Consider the following 19,012-nt stretch of genomic DNA (forward strand, 5'->3'; position numbering starts at 1 on the left):
CACCCTTCACCCCTGATGTTTGGAGGCGGGGCTTCAGCCTGACTTGGCTCCAACCAGAGTCATCAGTCCATCCGTGCTCATGGATTTGGGGCGCTCCAGGGGGAATCCCAGGGCTCTACTCCACACCAGCTGAGCGAGTACGCCCAAAGCACGAGACACACCAAAGAGGACGGTGTAGTAGTTCATCTCCGTCATTCCATAGTACTGCACACAAGGTGAAAACACGGTCAGCGATGCCTTCCATCTATGGTTTCTGAGATGACACGACCAAAGGGATGAATGGCATCTTACCTGCAGCAGCACTCCGCTGTGGGCGTCCACATTGGGCCAGGGGTTCTTGGCTTTGCCCTGCTCCAGGAGCACGTTGGGTACGATCTTGTAAAGCTGGGCGACCAACTTAAACATGGGATCGTTGGGCAGATGCTTCAGGGCAAACTCACGCTGGCATGTGTAACGCGGGTCGGTCTTCCTCAGGACAGCGTGGCCATAACCTGGAACCACCTGCAGCCAAGACCACATACTCTCAGTCGGTCCTGTGCTAAAGATACTACCAGTCCAAGTACTGCTGCTGCTTTTGCAGACAAGTTATTTTGAAATTTTAGAGCTGAGGAAGAAAACAAAAGCTGAGAGCAGGTGAAACCAATAAGGCTTACAGAGCGTCACAGAAACAACAACTCGTGATGAGAGCTAGTGTGTTTTTACCCTGCCAGATTTGAGTGTGTTCCAGATGTAATCCCTCATTCTTTCATCAGACACCTCGCCTCCCAGTTCCTTCTGCAAGGCAGTCAGCCACACCAGCACTTCCTGTACAGCGCAACAGACCACACGTTAAACGACGAGTCGCATAAGGCATAACCAGTTGGTCGTGAACATAAAGAAAAGCAACACCAGTAGAAGACAACACTGACAGCTCAGTGCCGTCACATGAAATTGAAATTGTCAGGGAGCGCTTTTAAAACCACTTATTACTTTGACTTATATTATTACTTCTAACAGGAACCTGAACACGGACTGAAATAAGCAGCAGAAACACAATTATAAAATCATCAAATATTAATGATGATTTTCAGTCAGTTTTCAATCTAACTTTATTTTATTTAATTTCCTAACTGAGGCAGACTGTCGAGGTAAATTTGTTTCAACTATCCACGCTTCACTTCTTCAGCTCCGTTTGCAAATACAACAGATGGAGACAGACATGTAAAGACATTTCTGAACTAGGGACGCTACGAAAATGACCCCCAAAAGAGAATTTTCGGCCGAAACAGACCGTCAGATAAACCGTTTTCGTTTCATCTCACTCCACCTTATTTGGCAACTTGCTCTTTGCTTAATAAAAACAGTAAATTCAGATTTCAAAAGTAAAGTTTTCCCCTTTAGTAATGCTGTTTTATTAGGATGGTTGGAATATTCATGTCGATTATGTGACGAGCTTTTATTTTCTGTTTCACATCTACCTCGTCTGCCTGGCTTTTTTCCTTCTTCCTTCACATTCCTGCTACGTCCGTCACTATTAGCGGCATTTTTATTGTCCTCTCTACATCCACCGTGTCCTTGGATGATGTCTGATCCACATGAAGCACACAGATTCTGCTGCTGCACGCAGCAGCAGCATCACTCCCTTTATCAATGGACGAGTGAACCGCGGTGACGAACCAGCATCTTCAGAGGGTAAATATTACGTTTCAGAATCAGAAATTACCAAAGAGCTTTGTCAACAGTGAACAGACCTGTCAGCACTGCACGTTTCTCCTCTCTAATAAATAATAATAATAATCGCCCTCTGCTCGTCTCCGACGGGGGTGGGGATTTCAATAGAAACACCCAAAGGTATTGCTCAGATTGAAGTTACACATCCCCACTATCTCCTGGTGTAAAGTAAGAAATTCATTAGAGCTGAGGAAAATAATCAAATAATCGATGCATCGGGATGCGGACATAAACGATTCTGCATCGTAGAAGAGTACGCCATAATCGATTATAGTGGAATGTAGTTTTGTTTTTTTTAATGGCGGCACCAGCGCAGATCCAAATCTGTCAAGAGTGAGCGTCCTCCACATTTACCTCCGCCTTAATGTGGTACTGCAGGGCTGAGCGATAGAGTTGTCACCCGAGACCAAACCGGAACCGAATCAGCCCGACCGGTTCTGTTGGATTTGGGCCGTGAATTATGTTAATTGAGCGGTTGTCGTGCGGCGCGCTCCGCTCGCTCGATCAGCGACAGAGAGAGAGAGAGAGACACTGTCTGCTCAGAGAGACGATCGGAGGACGCTCCTCCAAACACGCGTTATTATTTTCATAATTTAATTATTATTTCTCCTGGAAGCGCTCAGTCAGACTGCTTGTTGTAATGTAGGGAGAGCCGGTCTTGGGGAGGGGGCGGGGTCAGTGACAGCGGCTGCAGCGTGATCGTCTGTCTCTTTTATTTAGGGACACGGAGAAGTTAAAAGGAGAGAGAAATAGAAGTTCTTGTTCCACTTTATTATTTTGTGTCATGAAGATAAACTGATGTTAAACTCATCTTAAAGAGAAACTGGGAGGAAGCTTTGGTTCATTTTAAGTTACAGGAGTTCTTGTCTCCTATCTGCTCCTCCAGAGACAGCATGGACACGAGGGTTACATGGTGAGGGTCCCACAGGACAGGTTAGTGGAAAGGTTTGTAGTTAGCTGGTTAGTGAAGGAGATCCATCAGCTGGGTAATTTAATCCTAATCCAGCCCACAGCCTTCTGCTGGTGTTATTATCAGAAAGAATAAAACACACATCTTAAATATTATTGGAAGTGTAGAATTTGTTTCATGTTTTATTATTTTCTGCATCAAACAGAACTTGATTCATTCTCCAACATTTCAGAAATGAACCACCGGGTTCAAATAAAATAACAAACTAAGTCAAACATTTCATTTGGTGTTATTTCTGACACCCTTGAGCTGTGGCATAAATATTTGACTCTAGAGCTGCTCAGAGACATTAAACACTCATATATGAACCCATTATGTATTTTATTATTACATTATGTGTCCTGTTGGTTTTCAGTATTTTTTTCAGATTTTGTGAGTTTTTGCAAAGCGTGTTTTTCTCAGCCTGAGGCGTGGTGTTGAACCAGGAAACAGATGTTTTACTTTGTTAAATCTTCTTAAATGTTTAAAATGTTTTGTCCTAACCTGTTGTGAATGGAGAGCTTTTGAGGGATGGCAGGTTGTGTCAATTACGTTTTAGATATAAAAAAAAATAAAAAGCAGTTATCTGACATCTTCTATTTATCGATGAAAACAAATCAATATGAAATAATCGTGATGCATCGTGATGCATCGGGATATCGAATCGAATTGAATTGTTGACCCAATAATCGTAATCGAATCGAATCGGGAGACAAGTGAAGATTCACACCTCTAAAATTCATGAGGGATATAATTGCAGCTGTGGCGTTTAAAGGGTTATTTTTACAGTCTCAGCAGGCTTTTCAGTTATAAGCCTGTGCATGTATTATTTTGATTTATTATTATAATGTACATGAGTGGGGTCAAGGTCTTGATTTTAGTGAGGTTAGTACACGTCATAGCCATTAACGCTATGGTTGTAATTACTGAAACGATCATTTTTTTCGGTGTTTCAGCCTTGGTTTCCTCATTTTCAGCCAAGAATTTTCATTTTGGTGCATCCCTATTCTGAACCCTATTTATGTTTGAATGTCTTCTCTGTGGAAGGTTTACTGGGAGGCAACTGGTGAATTTGGATCCTGTCTAGGGGATGATGTGGACGAACCTGATTGGCCAGGCCGTGCAGCGGACCAGCCAGACCGTTCATGGCAGCGCTGAAGGACAGGTAGGGATCAGACAGGGCGCTCCCCACTAGGTGGCTAGTGTGGGCGCTGACATTTCCTCCTTCATGATCGCTATTAAAACAAAAAGAGTTATTGGTAAATATTTACTAATCAAGTCAATGGTTTTCTATTCTTTCAGCAGTCCAAAGAAACCATCTAATCCTACATGAGCTCAGCTCTTTGTCCACTTTTAATCTACTCCATGCTTTTTAGTAAAAAACAGAAAACACTGGAAACTGACCTTTGTGTTTCAAAGATTTTGGACATTTCAGTAAAACATTCTTTATCCAAACTAAAAATGTGGCATAAACCAAGCTATTTGTTCACAACACTGTTAGTTTCACTCTTGTAAACAGGTCTTTTTGCTGCAGATATCGTGGTTGACATGAGGAAATACAGAAAAATAAACACCCAAAATTGGGTCACATTTCACTAGTGGGCCATTCCCATCTGTACCGGGTCGGCCCGGGCCGGGTAGCCCCAGTCGGCCCCAGCATGGCCCGGTTGATTCCACACAACCTTGCCTTAAGCCCATGTGGGCTGATTCTACCCACCAATCAGAGGCTTGCTCTAATGGAAGGTGTGAATTTGCTGTCAGCAGTGGGTGTGTTGGCCCTGGTCGGCCTGAAGCAGACCCCCTCGAGAAGAGGGCTGAGAATGAGCCTTGGTTGGCCCGGAAAAATACCAGGCCACCCAGACATGTAAACAACCTACGCTACCCGGCCCGGTACAGATGGGAATGGCCCATAGTAGTCAAGCTGATGGGGATGGCTTCAAACCGCATTCAGTTTAGAGATTAAATGACTGATATTATGGGTATAAGCCTGTCCTCACACCCGTTTGGGAGTGTGTGTGTGAATCTGAGATGCTACCTGTGGATAGTGAGGTAGAGTCTCATCAGCTCAGTGAACTGGGGCTCGCTGTAGCCCAGCATATTGGTGAAGTTGTGGGACCAGTCCAGGTTAGAGTCAATGGCTCCGATGCTGCTGCCTTCACGATAAAGATTGCGGTAAATCTTAGCAGCGATGCAGGGCAACTTGGCAATCAAGTCCATGGAGTCTTCGTAGACAAACTGGGAAAAACCAAAATAATAAAATTTCACCCAGTAGAACAGACTTTTCCTTCTCATGTTCGGTCACTGGCAGGACCGGATGTGTGTGTGTGCGACCTCACCTCCCAGTACTTGGACTTATGGACCCCCTCAGAGTAGGCCCGTGCAAAGCTGCTCTCGCTGTTTAGAGCTGTGATGGCGGCACTGAACTGGGACATGGGGTGCAGGTTTGTGGGGAAATTATCCAGCATGGTGACAACATGAGAGGGGAGTGCCGCTCTTTTCGCCCACTCTTTGGACACCCAGTTTACCTAGAAAAGGAGGGGTCAAGTTAAGGTCAAGCTAAGGGGTTGGAGGGGGGGTCCTTATTTGGCCACTTTATACAAGTACACATCTGTTAAAAGGGGCAAAAGTCATTTTTCTGTGAAATGTTACAATTAGCTAAGAAAAGTATGTTTATCACTTAATTACATATAAACACTTGCAACAAGATAAGCCGGCAGCAATAAAGTCCCAGCAGACGTCCTCTTGAGTCAGCTGTGACTACAGATCACATTACACTTATGTAGATAACCACGTGAAGTGTCCATGTTTTGGTGCTCCTAAAGTACAGGTCCTTCTAAAAAAATTTGCATATTGTGATGAAGTTCATTATTTTCTGTAATGTACTGATAAACATTAGACTTTCATATATATTAGATTCATTACACACAGCTGAAGTAGTTCAAGCCTTTTATCGTTTCTAATACTGATGATGTTGGCATACAGCTCATGAAAATCCAAATTTCAATCTCCAAAAACAATATATGAAAGTCTAATATTTATCAGTAAGTTACAGACAATAATGAACTTTATCACAATATGCCTTTTGTTTTTTATCAGAAGGACCTGTAAATGGTCTGTATTTGTGTAGCAACTTCTTAGGGTTCTACAACCCCCCAAGGCACTTCACAACACAATCTGTCATTCACCCATTCACACGCTGGTGGAGATGAGCTACGATGTAGCTACAGCTGCCATGGGGTGCAATGAGAGAGGTGAGGCTGCTGAACACTGGCGCCACCGGTCCGTACGAGCACCACTAGCAGGCAAGGCGGTTTAAGTGTCTTGCCAAAGGACACAACAGCAGCTTTCTCTGGTCCTGTCTTAGCTGTTGTTTGCTCTGAGCATGGTTCATTTAGAGATGTGATGCTACAGGCATCAGCCAGGTTAAAAGACAAGAGCTTGGACAGCAGTTGTGTGGATGAGACTGGTTCTAGCAGCTCAGATAAGCACGGGTTCCTACCAAGGTCTCTGAAAGGACAGGATGGAAATTTGAGGCAGTTCTGTAAACCAAACGGGTCCCAACTGGAACCTAATAAACAGGCCTGTGAGTGAATATTCAGGTGTGTAGACCTGTTTCCCACTACATGACATTACGGACTACTTTTAGAGCCCAGCATGTTTAGGTACCAGCTGCACCAGCCCCTCCAGTCTTCAGATGAGGGAAGTCTTGCATTTTAGACTTAAATGTTTGAAGTTAATCCTAATAGATTTAAAAATACGGTTTAAATTTGTAGAAAAGGGCTCAACCAATGTATGTTTGGATTAGCCTCCATGGCTACAGTGGGGCTAAAGTGTATTTAGCCTCCAATTGTGCAATTTCTCCCACTTAAAAAGACGAGGCCTGCAATTTTCCATCAAAGGTATATCTCACCTATAAGAGACAAAGAGAGAAAAAAAAATCCAGAAAATCACATTTGTCTGATTTTGAGGAATTTATTTGCAAATTATGGTGGAAAAATGAATATTTGGCAAGTAATGAAAGTCCATCTCAATGTGTTATCTACCCTTTGTTGGCAATGACAGAGGTTGAATATTTTTTGACCCCACGGGGTGAGATCTTGCATGGAGCCACTGATGGAGGGAGATTATCAGTGGTCTTGTACGTCTTCCCCTTCCTAATAATTGTTCCCACAGTTGATTTCTTCACACCAAGCTGCGTACCTATTGCAGATTCAGTCATCCCAGCCTGGTGCAGGACTACAATTCTGTTTCTCTTACAGAAGAAGTTACAGGTTTGTGAGAGCCAGAAATGTTGCTCGTTTATATGAGACCAAATACTTACTTTCCATCATAATTTGCAAATAAATTCTTTAAAAATCAGACAATGTGATTTTCTGGATATTTTTATTCCTCATAGTTGAGGTATACCCGTGATTAAATATAACAGGCCTCTCATCTATTTAAGTGGGAGAACCTGCACAATAGGAGGCTGACTAAATACTTTTTTGCACCAGTGTATCACGTATATAATTACAGCTTGAGCTGCAGTTATTAACGGTGAAGTGCTTTGAGCTTAAACACCAAGTCAAAAATAAACCCTGAAACGTAATCTACTCTTAACTTTTATAATCCTACATCATATTTGATACTCTGGTCACAAGCCTTTGTTTAAATTACATTCTTATTCAGACAGAATCACTATTACAGGGTATCTGCAGGTTTAAGGGAGTCAAATTTAAGACTTTTTAAGACCTTTTTAAGGCCACTTTGACCACATTTAAGCTACTTTTGAAATTAAATTTAAGCTATAATTTCTAGCTATTGCCTGGAACCGAGCAAAAGTGGGATTAACCATCCAGTTACCATCAAACTTGCACGTCCCCATGGCGCAAGCTCCCACTAGCTTAACCAGCTCATGTGCTCATCTAAAAATAGTCCCCTGTCACAACCAACTGAATGTGTACGGTTCTGCTTACGCCAACACCATACACAAAAAATGCTGAATACTAACTAGAAATTCAAAAAATTTAATAGAAACAAAACGATTTTGTTTATTGGGTCTTTGGTAATCTAAGACCTTTGGAAACTGTATTTAAGGATTATTTGTCATTTTTAAGGATTTTTAAGGCCTTAAATTTGGAAAAGCAAATTTAAGACGTTTTAAGACTTTTTAAGGACCTGCGGATACCCTGTATTATTCAACAGGAAGTAAAGGGAAGTCAAGAAATCCTCGTCTGAGATTCCAGGACTGACTGAGGCAAAAAGAACATCAGTTCACTCGTGTACCATCAATAATTTATTGTGATGCTCACCTGCTCCTCAGTGGGGACCTGTCCTGTGATCAGCAGCCAAAACAGGCCTTCAGGCAGGGGCTCCTCGCCTCCTGGAGCTTTGGGCAGCAACTTCTGACACTCTGGAATGCTGTAGCCCCTGAAGCGGATGCCCTGTGGGTTAACGGACAAGAGAAAAGGTCAAACAAATTATTTCATGTGGTTATCCAACGTTCTTTCACACTTTCCTGCAATGCTAAATAAAAAAGGAAACTTTAATACAAGCTCCAAGTAGGGATGGGCCGTACTGTATTGTTCACGATAATACCGGTAAAATCTTCTTGCCCGGGGAAAAGAAAAACCTGTCTCATTTCTGTGACTGTTGAACTCTGGACATGAACGCCATCACCCTGTTCTCTCCTGCTCAGCCCTCCATGCATTTTGAAGTTCTTAAACATCAGCTACCAAACTGGATAATACCTAATTCTGCACAAGAACAATGACATATTTTGTTATTCAAATAAAGAGGAGTAAGATCTTCCAAAAATCAGAGTTCTGCAGAACCTCAGAACTTTGTGACAAGTCAAACAGTAAAAATGTGACATCTGTGGTTACTGATCTGCTAAGTTTTCAATCATTCACTTGGGAATCATGCCGTTTTGATGTTAATATGGTTAGAATGGATATAAGGAATTCAGAATAAATTAAAAGAAATTGTACTATGTGAAACAAGTCACACAGATTTAGTAAGGATGTAGTAATATAGCAGAAGAGTCAGTAAATGAAAAACAACTGTACTCTGCCACTTCATCAGAATATTGTGAAATGTTATGGTTTTATTTTGAGGCCATGTCGCCCACCCCTAGCTCCAAGTGTCCTTCCTTGTGAAATGTGAAAACACAGACAAGACTCCCTGCTGACAGCTCTCACTTTAGGCTGAAAACTGTCGATTCAAGAGTCCTCCGAGAAGCTGTCAGAAGAGTTTAAAGCATCGACTAACGACACACAAACAAGAAATCTCTTCTTTCACTGGTTTATCTGCTAAATGCTGACAGATGGGACTCTTAAGCGAAAGGAAACTGAAATAACTTACATACACACGTAACTCTTAGTGATCTAAACTGTGTCGAAGGTCAGACTGTTGCTTTTGCAGGAAGACACAGGAGTGGCCAGTGAGTCGGTATACGTCATCAGCGTGACTGTAGCACTCACCTCCTCAGGGTCCAACACTGAGGTTTCATATACCAGACCCTTCATCCCTCTCATACCACCATAGACCTGTGGGAGGAACAGAGGAACTCTAAGCATTTTCTGGCCACAAAATATCTGCGACATTAAATTAACTTGCAGTAACAAGCCCACTACGCTGGAACCCCTTTAAAGCCTTAAAGTACACGACTGACTGATTTTACATACTGGTGTATATACTGGTCTGAGACTTGGTATGACCACAAGACTAAGAGGAATACATTTATTTTCAATACACATCAATATGATCCATTAGGCCTTATTGCAGTGCTGTGGATGTGTGAGCCCAGACCAGCCTGTTTCAGGTTTTCAGTGACTCAGCTGAAATTTTCTCTGTTGGCAGGAATCAGTTTATACGTGACCTCTGAGGGAGATGACCGTACAGTGATACCTGACACAGCCAACGAGCCTGGGCAGGCCTAAATGGATTACATGTAGCCAACTACCATGCCACAATTAGTCTTCGTCACAGCCTTTGGCCTCAATGCCCTTCCCTAGATTAATTCCCTTTTAACTTGGACTTGCATCTCCAATATTCTGCTCACTTCAGATTTACTCAACATAGCACTACTTACCATATCAACAGTAATCTGGCCTATGTTGGTTTTGCCATACTGCTGTTTGAAGTTTTTGATCCTGGTCTGTTCTTTGGGAATGAGGTCTGACAAAACATCCCTCAGATTCTGTGGAAGAAAATAAAACCATTGACCTCAACACGTAGCATCACACGGGTCGGCATGTCCTGGTACAATAACAGTGGAGATAGAGAACAGACCAATACAACAGGAGCCTGTTAATTCGATAGAACACAAAAATGTGAGCCAATATGAAGCCAGGGTTTCCCCCAATGCTTTATAAGCCTGGCGGGCTGCCAGGCTTTGCTTGGCCACCCGCCAGGCTAAGCGTCATGCCCCGCCCTCCTTTCCGACCCTACCGTGTCCGCTGACATGAACGGCGCAACGAAACTAGAGCCCTCCATCAGCTAATACTGGTGAGAAACGGCAGCGGAATGTGTGCACCCCACACCCCCGCTCTCACGTAGGGCTGGGCGATATGGCAAAAATAGAATATCACGATTTTTCCAATATTTTATCACGATTTCGATTTTATCACGATTTTTTTTATCCATGAATAGCATAACTTCAATTGCGTATAAAAGAAGAGAAACATTGAATAAATAAACATTTATTCATATTAGGGATAATCAACACAGTGCTAACACACTTATATTTTAAACTCACACCAGAGATGATAAAAGCCCTGAGAGAAACAATTACAAAAATCAGTTTTTCTCGTTTTTCAAGTAACTTAACATAAATTAAAATCGTAAACATATTTAAAGTGCAAACATGACAATTGCAAACGTATTGTGCAAACATTAACTTGTTCAAAATACTATGTAGCTCCCAGTTGCTCATGTAGTGGATAGTTAAGCTCAAATACGGCTCTGATGTGCGGCTGGACCAGAGATCGCTTGTGGTAGCAAATAACTGCGCATTCTGAATATTTTCTGCAACAAGTCTCTAAATAAAGTAAAATTTTCCAGTGCAGATTGGAGACAACCCATAGAAGCACTGATTTGATCTCATTTCAGAGAAAAATAGAACAGGTTAGATGCACCTAATAAATAAAATTACTAACAAACTCAGGAATCTTTCTTTGCTTCACTGTTCTGGTGCTGAAAATATCACTAATGCGGATGAAAGGAGATACACAGATGAATGCACCTCTTATTATTTGGAAACTACATTTACTGCAGCTGGCAGAGGCAGAGATTGTTTCTATTGATACACGGAGTTTACAGAATCATTTTAAATGTTAATGGGGGAAGACTGCAGGAGGGAGCGGTAAAATACAGGGGGTCCCAGCAAAAACAAGAAACTACGAGTCTGATGAAACCCGCTGGTTTTCCATCAGGCAGTCACGGGGCAGCTCCATCGACCCAGTGACCGAGCTCAGTCGGTACCGACACCGGCTCGGCAGAGGGTGGACGAGCCGAGGCGACGTCGTGCTCTGCTTAAGAAGCGGTGTTATTTTCCTGCTTCAGAAGAAGCGTCCAACGTGTTTTTACGCTTTCTCCGAGACATGTCAAGTCGCTAAGTTGTTAGCGCCGCGCGCTAAGGAAACCCTGCGTTCCTCTTCGGAACGAAAACCTCGTTGTCGCTCAGCCGCGGCGAAGGCATGTTTGATCACACACAGGTGAAAACAAGCGGGGCACTAATAGTATGACTCACTCTGATTGGTTAAGGGTCAAACAAAGGCGTGTCATTCCCCTGAGGTAAGTTCCCTTTTCATTCAGAGGCAGAAATTCAACAGCAGAGCTGTGAATCGTGATAAAACGGTCTCTCAAAAATGACAGACCGTCAGATGTGTAGATCGTAAAACGGTCTAAAATCGTCATATCGCCCAGCCCTACTCTCACGGAGGAGTGCTGCGGGACGGAGCGCGCGACCCCACCCTGATGGCCGAATCCGCCAGGCTTAACTCATTTTCAGGGGGGAAACCCTGATGAAGCATTTCTAAATATGTAGACAAAATAAATATACTCACTGTTGTTGAAGCACTGGCATTTCTAGCAGCCACAAATAAGTTGGTGGCGTTCTGAAAATTTGACAAAAAGGGAAAAAAATGGTTTAGAACAACAACAAACTTTAATACATAAACAGAAACTAATGAGAAAACCTCAAAGCTACTAAACATTGTGAAAAGACCATAGAATTGCAATTTTCCATTTCCTATAATAACTTTTTATAGCGCCTTTAAACAAAATGTTGCACAATGTAGAAAAACCACCGCAAGAGTAAAAAAGAGAATTTATAAAAACCATAAGAAAAAGGAATTAAAACACAAGTAAAAAACTAAGTACAACCAAAACAAAGTGAAACAAAAAATAAATAAAATAAAAATTTTACCATACCATATGCCAATATTTATACATTTCAGATTTTAAACTGCTTTCAGTAATGACTGGATCTTTGTGACCTCGCTCTCATGAAACAAGACGGCTAAAGGGGGCATATCATGGAAAATCCACTTTTGGGAGCTTTTCACCAAGTGATGTCATTTCCTCATGAGAAATACCCACAAACCCATTTTTGGCTGCATTCACACTTTTTTCTGTCTCAGCTTCAATTTGGTCAATACAAAGTTTTTTTTTAATACTTTGTTTATTTAGCCAATATGAGTCAATGTGAGGTGTGCAGAGTAAATCAACTAAAATGCTGCTTGAAAATGACCAAATTCTAAATTTAGACACAAAACATTTGATAGAAAATGATCAATAAAACTAAAATATAGATAAATGAAAATCGGCTTCAGTTGGCTACAAAAAATATTGTCGACACCACCGGGAGTCAAACGGGCATCAGCTCATGGCAAAATAAGATGAAAGGCAGGCACTGGACTATAAAGGCCAATAGACCCCTTATCAGTCTACATCACGACCGTCGCAACCCATCCCATTCCACTTTATTGCGAATGTCCTAGGCAGAACGCGTTAGCTTGGAGCTGAGCTGCTATCATGCCATCATCTTGTTGTGTTGTTGGTTGCACAAACTGCGATAACAACAAAACTCACAAGTTTTACCGAAATCCATCAACTCGGACCCCTTTCAGGGCACATAAAAGACATCTCTGGTTGCAAGCCATCGGAAGAAGTGACTAGAACGAGGAGATAATAAAAAATGCATCGATCTGCAGTGACTACTTCATATCAGGTAAGCACAACATGAGCTTAGAAGTGTCGCTGGTTAACGCAGTTCAGGATCGGTTTAACACACTTAGGTTAAGACAGTTAGAAAACAAGTTTGGATTAGGGATGAAGCTATCGAATATTTTTGTAATCGAGTCCTCTATCGAATATTTTATCGATTAATCGAGTACTCTAATAAATTACCATTTAGCGTTTGTAAACCATTATATCAAATAGCATTTTGTAAAATATGAAAAAGCTCTTAAAATGAGCAAGAAATTGCCAGTTATTCTTCAAGTATTATTCAAAATTAGTTTTCAAAACTTCAGCACTTCAACTTTACTTCACAGTAAACAAATGCGAGCAGCTGCAGCCCAAACAGCACCAGAACCGCTCACAGCGCATGCGCAAACATGGCTCGCCAGCTATTTCCCTATTAACACTAGGGTTGTCACGGTGTGAAAATTTAACCTCACGGTTATTGTGACCAAAATTATCACGGTTTTCGGTATTATCGCAGTACTTTTTTTAAATGTGTTACATTTTCAAAATAAACCCTGTATATCAGGAAAATTTTGTCCTCAGTTTGTGTCTAAATTTAGCCTAAAATTTGTTATTTTGTAATTATGTTTATTTGTTTACATTTTTCCCATTTAGTCTTTAAAATACCAATATTTGTCCATAACTTCTTATTTTTTTGTCTGTTTGATGTCATCATTTTAAAAATATTAGACCAGATGATACTCAGTACTCAAGTAGCCTTCTAATACTTTTTTTACTCTTACTTGAGTAATAAACCCTATATCAGTAAAATATTGTCCTCTGTGTCCTTCCAGTGAGCTTTGCAGATTTGGGAAAATGTCATCAGTCAGTAATCATTGTTAAATTCATAATTATTCTCGGAGAGAGACCAACTCTTATCTGCACCTGGGAGCCCCGTAATGCATAGCGTCATTTCAACATGGGGATGTCCACAACACGGTTTATATGCAGGCGCTGCGGGTTCTTTATATAGCGACTAGTTTCATTCTCCCTTAACCCAAATCCTCGGATCACGCATTTTAGCTAAAACGCTAACGTTAGCTTGCCTTGCGTTGACTGTAGAGTTGTGGGTGATGGTCACGTAGATGTGTCATGAGATTTGAAGCGTTGCTGCCTTTCACAGACACTTTTTCCTGCACGTGTTGCAAACAGGATAGCCGTCTTCTATCAACTGTCCCTCGGCATTATTCAAATATCCAAAACATGCCCATACTTCCCACTTTGTCTGCTTTGAGGGATAATAAATGTCCTGAGCGCTGCCGTCTCCTCCTTTGGCCATTATTTCAGCTTTAGCTTCAAGAAAGTTTTGGTTGTAAACAACAAAGTGCGCATGTGCCGCCGGCAACTTCAGCCGATGATACAGTGGCTGGTAAGGGTCACTGCGCCTACACCGCAGCCACGATAATCCACCGAGATATATTTTTTTTAAAAACAAGACGGTTATTATTGTCAACTTTTTTACCGGGGTTTACCGCCACACCGGTTACCGTGACAACCCTAATTAAAACAAGTAAGTTTTAATTTCTACACTTTTTTTCTCACACAATAACAAGGATTGTCGAGAAAGCATGTTTGCCGTGGTTATGTCAAATTATACTGATCACCAAACATTTATTTACTTTCTTTCATTTTCCTCCACCACTCACATAAATACCTGTGTCCTCCTGCAGCAATCCCGTGGGACAACAGACATCAATAACAACACCGTAAAAAGTCTGACGTGTTGTGTAAAAACAGCTATTTTTAGCACATTTTAGGTCCGACGTGTTGCTACCAGACGCACAGTGTGAGCTGAAACCGAGAACTACAAATGAAAAAGTCGCAGTGTCCGAAGAATATATAGAAATACAGGCTAAAATGCATTATCTTGTAGAGGCTCCAAGTCCGCTTGCAGAAGTGACATTTACATGTGGATGCCAGGTGCTGCAGCATGGAGGATGTGGTGTTGTGGTAGGCTAAATCCATTTTACAGTATTTACACTGGACTACGTATTCTACCTTGGTCCCACACCTTTGACATTTCCTGTCTTTTTCGCACTCCACAGGGGTCCACGTTGTCCGCCATGGCTTAAGAGAGTTACATTCGTTACTCGCGTGTGCATTCAGTGCAGTGTGTATGTGCGTCACTTATTTCGGTCCGGGTGAAACATGACCCCGGGCGATTGCAAAGCCATGAATTAATTAAACATGAACTAAACTAAGCCTCGAGGCAGAGAATTTGACTCTAGGCTTTTCTGTACTCGAATTATTCGAGGTACTGGAGGAATCGTTTCAGCCCTAGGTTGGATACGATTAACAAAGGTAGGATAGGGTTTTGGTTGCAACTGATGACTTTAGCATTATACTAACGCCACGGTAGACTCAGCCATGCTAGTTACTGCTAATCGCTGCTAACACAGCATGAAGTCACAGGAAAACTTGTTTCTGTACAGGAGAAACATCCGAAGACATTGACTGCCCTGACTTTGTCCCGTCTATCTCCCCTACACTAGCCAGTCCGACAATGACAGTTAAGGAGAAGTGGAGTGGTAAATCACGTTTCATAGCTTCTGTATATGTTGTTATTACTGAAGAAGCGACATGACTCCAACATACTATGAGTGGAAGAGCAAATAATGGAGAGGTCTCCTAACTGTGGCTCTGGATCCCCAAGAGGCCAGGAATAGAGACTGTGTGTCGATCAGTAAAGAGTGGATACGCAGCCATTGCAGTTTGGGTCATTTTGTCATGTCGTTTATCCACTCATCTGCATGTAATGCGTAGGGGTCTTTAAGTCGTTTCCCATTCACTAAAGTTAACTTTGCTGCATAATACTTCTGGTCACTTGGTGACAAACTGCTGTAGTATGCTGAAAACATCGCTAGCTAACAACAAACGACAACTAACACAATGACCGCTGAAAACAATACTGTCTTAAGCCGGGCGTACACTGTGCGACTTTTTCACTCGCAGCGTTCAGCTTCAGCTCAAACTGTACGACTTCCTCGCAGGGCAGATCTCACGAGTCGTGTGCTCACACTGCACGACCCAGTTCTCGCATGCGACCTGACTGCTCACACTGTACGTATGGTAGCAACACGTCGGCCCTAAAAATGTGCTAAAAATAGCAGTTTTTACACAACACGTCAGACTTTTTTGTCTTCCCTGTTGTCCTTCGGGAGTGCTGCAGGAGGACACACAGGGATTTATGGGGGTTGGATGAGGAAAACGAAATAAAGAAAGTGAATCTGTGTTTTGTGATCAGTTTAATTTGACATGAACACGACAAACACGCTTTCTTGACAATCTTTGTGAGTAAAAAAAAACGTGTAGAAACAAAAACGAACAGCGTGTGTTATTAGGGAAATAGCGAGCGACCGGCCGGCGTTGATGCAGGATTGCGCGCGCATGCGCCGTGAGCGGTTCTGATACTTTTTGGATCGTAGCTGCTCGCAGCGCCGCTTCAACAGTGCGATACCGTCACGAGGGACGAGCGAAATATTAAACACACCAGAAGTCCCTGCGACCTCACGACTGCTGATCGGCGGCTGGTCACGTGGTGTTAATCGCCTCTCGTAACCCCCTGTACATTACACGACCGCTCGGCGCAAAACTCGCCCCGATGTCGTGGCTTCTCGCACGACTGGAAAATCGGCTCAAAAAAGTGAAAAAGTCGCACAGTGTACGCCCGGCTTTAAAGGGCCGGCATCTCTTTCTGCCTAAGTGATGCACGTGCATCTGCCGTGTTTGTAAACAAATAAGGGGTCTATACAACAGCAGGCTGCTTTGTCGGTGCATGTATGGGTGGAGCTTCACTGAAACGAACAGTTTTATTTCCGGGTATAATTTCAGGCTGACAAAAATAACTTATTTAAGATAAATGTCCTCTCAAAGTGCCAACAGTAATATTTTATCATATATTGTGCCTACCTTTGCTTTCAAAAGGTTTAAAATAGCATGATATGGAACTTTAACTTTTAATATAAAATGTGCATGTTACTGATCCAAATTTCTATTTTCATCTCTTAATACATTCACAAACCAAAGCAAGTGTCTCTGTATACTTTAACCTTTGACACACTGGATTATGGGATCTAAGTAGTAGTTTTCTGAAAATGCCTAAAACGATTCACTTGAGTTTAAATTCCTCTCAGAAACAAACACTGTTGGCTGTAATTAATTTGTCTGAACCGATTTTGGTTGAAACAAGGAGCCGTCTGTTGCTGAGCACCTAAGAAGATCCACTTTCAAATGTCAATAGATAAGGGAAGAGTCTGAGGAGAAAGTGGATCCCTAAGACTCTGTCTCTATAACCACAAGTCAACTGGGTCATGCTAAAAAAGTCCATAAATCAAAAAGCAGTATTTTGCACCACGGCACACCTGTTACAAAGCTAAGAAAAAGATTATGCAACAGCTTGGAAACTTATGTAAAGCATCAGTTTAATTAAAGGACCCTAAACTTCCACCAACCTGAGATTCCATTCCCTACTAAAAGGTTGGTTACCAAAAGCTTGTGTTTATAAGAAAACATATAAAACTCATGCAGTGACTAACATTCACTTTAGTTACAAACAAACAAACCAGCTTATGGATGAAACACTGAAGCAAATGACTTACTGACAGATGAACACATTTTGATGCAACTGCTGTCAAATCTGCATTTAACTCACTTTATTCAAGTTGCAATTATTGATATTAACAGTTTAAAATGACATCTTAAATGTGAAGCAGAAAATGATCACAAGACTTAATTATTTCATATCATGAATGTGACTCACATGGTTTTCTGTCATCCTTTAGAGTCATAAGGTGTTATGCAACTGCAAAAACCAACTAACTCATAAATCTCATGAACTGAGAACCACTGATAAGAGAAAAAGTTAAATGTGTCAGAGGTCAGGTAAAAAAAATGCACACCAGCTAAGTAGAGCACATATTCACATGGTAGAGGGAGGACCTTCTGGAAGGTTTTAGTAATGCTTTAGTAGGAAGTGACACGTTGGAATGAGGGGCATCCGGTGTAAGTAAAAGACCAGCAGGTAAGACAGCAGGTTAGATACCGGAGGGTGGCACCTAATCACTGACTGACAGTAACAGCTGGCTTGCAAAATCGCATTCATGTGATAAAATAACATGCCCAGTTAGCTATTAAAAATGATATAACTGAATTACAGGCCAGATTGGCGTGTTTTACAGCCACGGAAAAATAGATAGCTTTGAGACACATGTTTCTAAAGCATTGATGAATTGTTTAATGACTCATAATGCAGGCTATAGTTGATAAAATAAAATAGTACATTCGATGTCTGAATTAATGTGAAGGTCAAAAGAGGTGGAGAATGGACACAACTGTAGAAGTTGAAGACCGTCACATTGTTGTGATCACTGACTGACGGCGAAAAACAAATAAAGAGCCTAAACCAACTCCTAAACTCGGTGACATAATGGTTTAAGCCTGGCTAAGGAAACATGTCGAGAACTTCACCACCAGGCCGGCATAAAGCAGCCGCTGCCAAGCTAACGTGAGCTAACAGGACACAAGTTCACGTTCACCAATTATCACAAATCCAACAGGAAATGCGCGTTACTGATAAAAATGTTATATGGGCTGATTAGTACCCACCCACACACAGTTACTCTATCGAATTTCGCAATGTGGCTGGCGGGGCTGGGCTTGCTAACATTAACTAGCCCGATATCACTTGCTAGCGAGCTAGCTAGCTGAAAGTTAGCTTAAATATAACATCCGCCGCTCTGACTGAGAAAAACATCCGAGTCCGTTTATTAACTTACCTTTGAATTGAGAAGTTTAGGCGCTAGCCTGCTGACACTCAGAAATGACATTTTATCTATAATAAAGTGTTATTCCTACTTTTACTATACACCAAAAGAAGCCGCTGGCACTGCACCGCGGAGTTGGTTGAAGGTGCCCCTCCAGAAAGCAGAAGGTTGAAGACAGATTCAGGCCTCCAGCCGTCCGCGGTTGTGATAGGTCGGTGAGATGGATTGATGAAATTACGTCGAAGCATTCGATTGGGTAAAATGTCATGGTCTGCCTTCTGATTGGATGGGTTTTCCTATAGCTATCTGACGAGGGTTTAAAATCGTTTTAGGACAACCTTCGTAAACTGAGCTGTTTCCT

At 41.9% G+C, this 19,012-nt stretch overlaps 1 protein-coding gene across 1 annotated transcript; it reads right to left on the reverse strand.

The window, feature by feature from the left end:
* Positions 1-3: 3 nt before the first annotated feature.
* cs (citrate synthase) lies at positions 4-18,855 on the reverse strand. The gene is made up of 11 exons (XM_015967060.3): positions 18,664-18,855; positions 11,707-11,757; positions 9,732-9,839; positions 9,121-9,186; positions 7,951-8,082; positions 4,996-5,184; positions 4,695-4,894; positions 3,765-3,894; positions 703-804; positions 292-501; positions 4-204 (listed from the first exon to the last, which is right to left on the reverse strand). The coding sequence occupies exons 1-11, from the start codon at positions 18,712-18,714 to the stop codon at positions 34-36; spliced, it is 1,410 nt and encodes a 469-aa protein (XP_015822546.1). The 5' UTR covers positions 18,715-18,855; the 3' UTR covers positions 4-33.
* Between the last annotated feature and the right edge of the window lie 157 nt (positions 18,856-19,012).

Source organism: Nothobranchius furzeri, chromosome 15 (assembly GCF_043380555.1).
Source record: "Nothobranchius furzeri strain GRZ-AD chromosome 15, NfurGRZ-RIMD1, whole genome shotgun sequence".
NCBI classification, from domain to species: Eukaryota; Metazoa; Chordata; class Actinopteri; order Cyprinodontiformes; family Nothobranchiidae; genus Nothobranchius; species Nothobranchius furzeri.

Bases quoted from the DNA above. Each gene is read 5' to 3' on its own strand.
- cs (XM_015967060.3), bottom strand. From the start codon at position 18,714: ATGTCATTTCTGAGTGTCAGCAGGCTAGCGCCTAAACTTCTCAATTCA. The intron at 502-702 runs GTAAAAACACAC...TCTTGGCTGCAG, and splicing joins ACACACTCAAATCTGGCAGG to GTGGTTCCAGGTTATGGCCA. The intron at 205-291 runs GTAAGATGCCAT...CCTTGTGTGCAG, and splicing joins ACAGCGGAGTGCTGCTGCAG to TACTATGGAATGACGGAGAT.